The sequence below is a fragment of the Penaeus chinensis genome, chromosome 6, assembly GCF_019202785.1.
Source record: "Penaeus chinensis breed Huanghai No. 1 chromosome 6, ASM1920278v2, whole genome shotgun sequence".
NCBI lineage: Eukaryota > Metazoa > Arthropoda > Malacostraca > Decapoda > Penaeidae > Penaeus > Penaeus chinensis.
Window position 1 is genome coordinate 15,970,093 of NC_061824.1, and position 2,500 is coordinate 15,972,592.

The following is a 2,500-nucleotide window of genomic DNA, read 5'->3' on the forward strand; positions in this document are numbered from 1 at the left end:
AGGTTTGCTAACTTTTTAAAAAATATTTTGTTACTGATAGCTGATAATCTCCACACATTTTAATATTAACATAATGAAGTATCAATGGCTTCTTTGATCACCTGAAAGAAAAAGAGAAAGAAAGAAAGAAAGAAAGAGAAAGGAAGAAAAAATCTTGTCAAAAATGTGGTTTTTCAGATGTGACAGCTGCAGTACAACAATGACATGCTGCCCACAACATTTGTATTAGCATAGATTCAGATATAGGTTGACTGGCATGTTTTCTTTAGTAGGACTTTATCTGGCAATCAGTAACTAGTTGAAATTCCACTTTAAGATGTTTTTTAAATATAACAAAAAAAAAATCCCTTCTTTTCAGTATTGCTTGCATGAGACAGTGACCTGAGGGTTATTAAGTTCCAGAGTTGGTAAGAAGACCAGATATGAATTCACTCTTCTCTGATAACCTGTTTATTCTGAAACATATCATGTTTCCTAAGAGGTACTTTATTGTCCTTTATCATTTACCTGAAATATGAAGACACTTAAGAATTTACAAATTTACATGATAGTGACTCATTCCCCAATCATCCCCACCATCTCCTTTGGACAGAAGTATATCTTTATTTACTAATCAGTAACTTGTCATCATGATATTAGACATAGGATTATTATTGAACCTTCAGCTCATTAAGCTATGTTCATGCTCCTACCTATAAAATTCCAAAAACTTATGTTATACATTAATTGAATGTATTATTTATGCAGATCATACAACAAGTATTAATAAGGCAAATATAAATACTATACTAATATGTCACCTCAGGAAATTAAATATTCCACTTGTTGAGTAATACATAACAACTAAAATGGTTTAACAATTACAAATCTAAGAAGGTGTATTTTACTCCGGGTATAAAAAGTAAATATCATAAATCTGAAACTTAAGGAGCATATCTCATTAAAATAACACTCATGGATCAAAATGCTAATTTCAAAATCTTGATTTTTTTTCTAACTTTAAATTTTGGTTTATTTTAAATGACAGAAAAGCTACAAACACATACTGGTGTATAGCAGGCCTCTATCAATGTGTCAAACCCAATGATATGATATATAAACATCTGAAACAACTAGTGATCATGTTTACTGGACATGTAAACAAAAACATTTGAAGAAAGTCCTTAACAGGAATACAGACATGCATCAACAACACAAGACAGGAAAAATATTGCCAATTTCAAATAACAAGTAGCATGTAAACTCCAGAACATACTCCATGCATTGCATTTTTTGTTTCATTAGTGACAACAATATAAATTGAGAAGGAAAACCTCCTTTGCAAACCACCGAGGACCTGTGTGGCGACCTCGCATCCCTGTCTGCCTTTCTCTGTCCACTTTTGGTCCCTGACGTCTTGCTGTCAAGTCTACCTCCCCCAGAGAATCACATAGTCTGACCTCTAAGCCTGCACGAGAGGCCAGGTCAATTGCCAGGCCAACATCAATAGAATTTGACAAAACTAAAATGCCTCGACGGAGTTCAAACCACTTGGGCTTTTGGATTTTTCCGCCTATTTCGAGCCTCTTCCGTTCCCTTTCCCCTCTGCCCCCTTCCCCTTGCGCTATGGGAAGCCCACACAAGAAATACAGCTTCCTACCTTGGTTCTCGAGTGTTCACAGTGTAACATAGAGCGAGTTGTTCGCCATCATCATACTCGGTCCCTCCGCACAACAAGCTTGGTTCAGGACCCTAAAACTAATATTAATTTTTCCGTTTTCCTTTCGCACGGATCTTCCCCTCTCTTCTCCTCGTCGATTTTTATGCGTTTTGGAAAAATACTATAAGGGAGGTAAATATTAACACAACAAATGGATCTTTTTTTAAGACGAAAAGGGGAAGCAAAATGTATACAAACCCTAAAGGCACATTCTGATTGGTTGTCCGCGTCCCAGTTGGCCAATTAGAATGCGACTTTGAGATTACTATCCAGTTATGATGTCACTAAGTATAGAAGCGTTCTGATTGGTTAATCGCTTATCCACTGACCATTCAGAATGCAGCTTTCGGATAAGTACCCAGTTATGACGTCAGGAAGTTATCTTGCGTTCTGATTGGTAGTCTGTAGAGCATTCTACCAATCACAACTCGTAGGGGTGGCTGCCGCCGACCGATGACGTCATGAAGGGGAGGTCGAGGTGGAGGATAAACGAATTCAAGCAGACGGCCTTCAGTCGCCGAACGAACCACGTGTTCAATGAAAAGCTGCTAACACATATTGAAGGAATTGGATTGTCTCATTATTCTAGAACAGAAGGTTGTGAAAAAGAATATAGATACAGAACAGAAGGAGTATTAGGTATCTTGTTTTTCCATGATGGACAATTCAACGGAGCGAGAAGATGGCGACATGGATGTAAACTCCCCAGAGCAAGGGGAAGAGATGGTATAACTTTTTATGTTGTGTTGGTCTGTTCTGTGTAAAGCATCTCAGTCAATCCATTAGAGATAATTGTAAATG

The 2,500-nt window shown here is 37.2% G+C and overlaps 2 protein-coding genes across 4 annotated transcripts in view; one reads left to right on the forward strand and one right to left on the reverse strand.

The window, feature by feature from the left end:
- The window catches only part of LOC125026338 (histone-lysine N-methyltransferase SETD1-like), a 22,633-nt gene extending 20,798 nt beyond the window's left edge, over positions 1-1,835 (reverse strand). Inside the window, exon 1 of one of the 2 annotated variants that reach the window (XM_047614711.1) lies at positions 1,640-1,835. The gene's annotated coding sequence lies outside the window, so the exon portion shown is untranslated. The remainder of the gene's footprint in view (positions 1-1,639) is intronic. The other variant, XM_047614712.1, reaches the window with a different exon arrangement.
- Positions 1,836-2,157: 322 nt separating this feature from the next.
- LOC125026474 (methylosome protein 50-like) overlaps positions 2,158-2,500 on the forward strand; it is a 13,567-nt gene continuing 13,224 nt past the window's right edge. For both annotated transcript variants that reach the window (XM_047614946.1, XM_047614947.1), the window contains exon 1: positions 2,158-2,425. In XM_047614946.1, the coding sequence (XP_047470902.1) occupies positions 2,354-2,425 (72 nt within the window). In that variant the 5' untranslated portion in view covers positions 2,158-2,353. The remainder of the gene's footprint in view (positions 2,426-2,500) is intronic.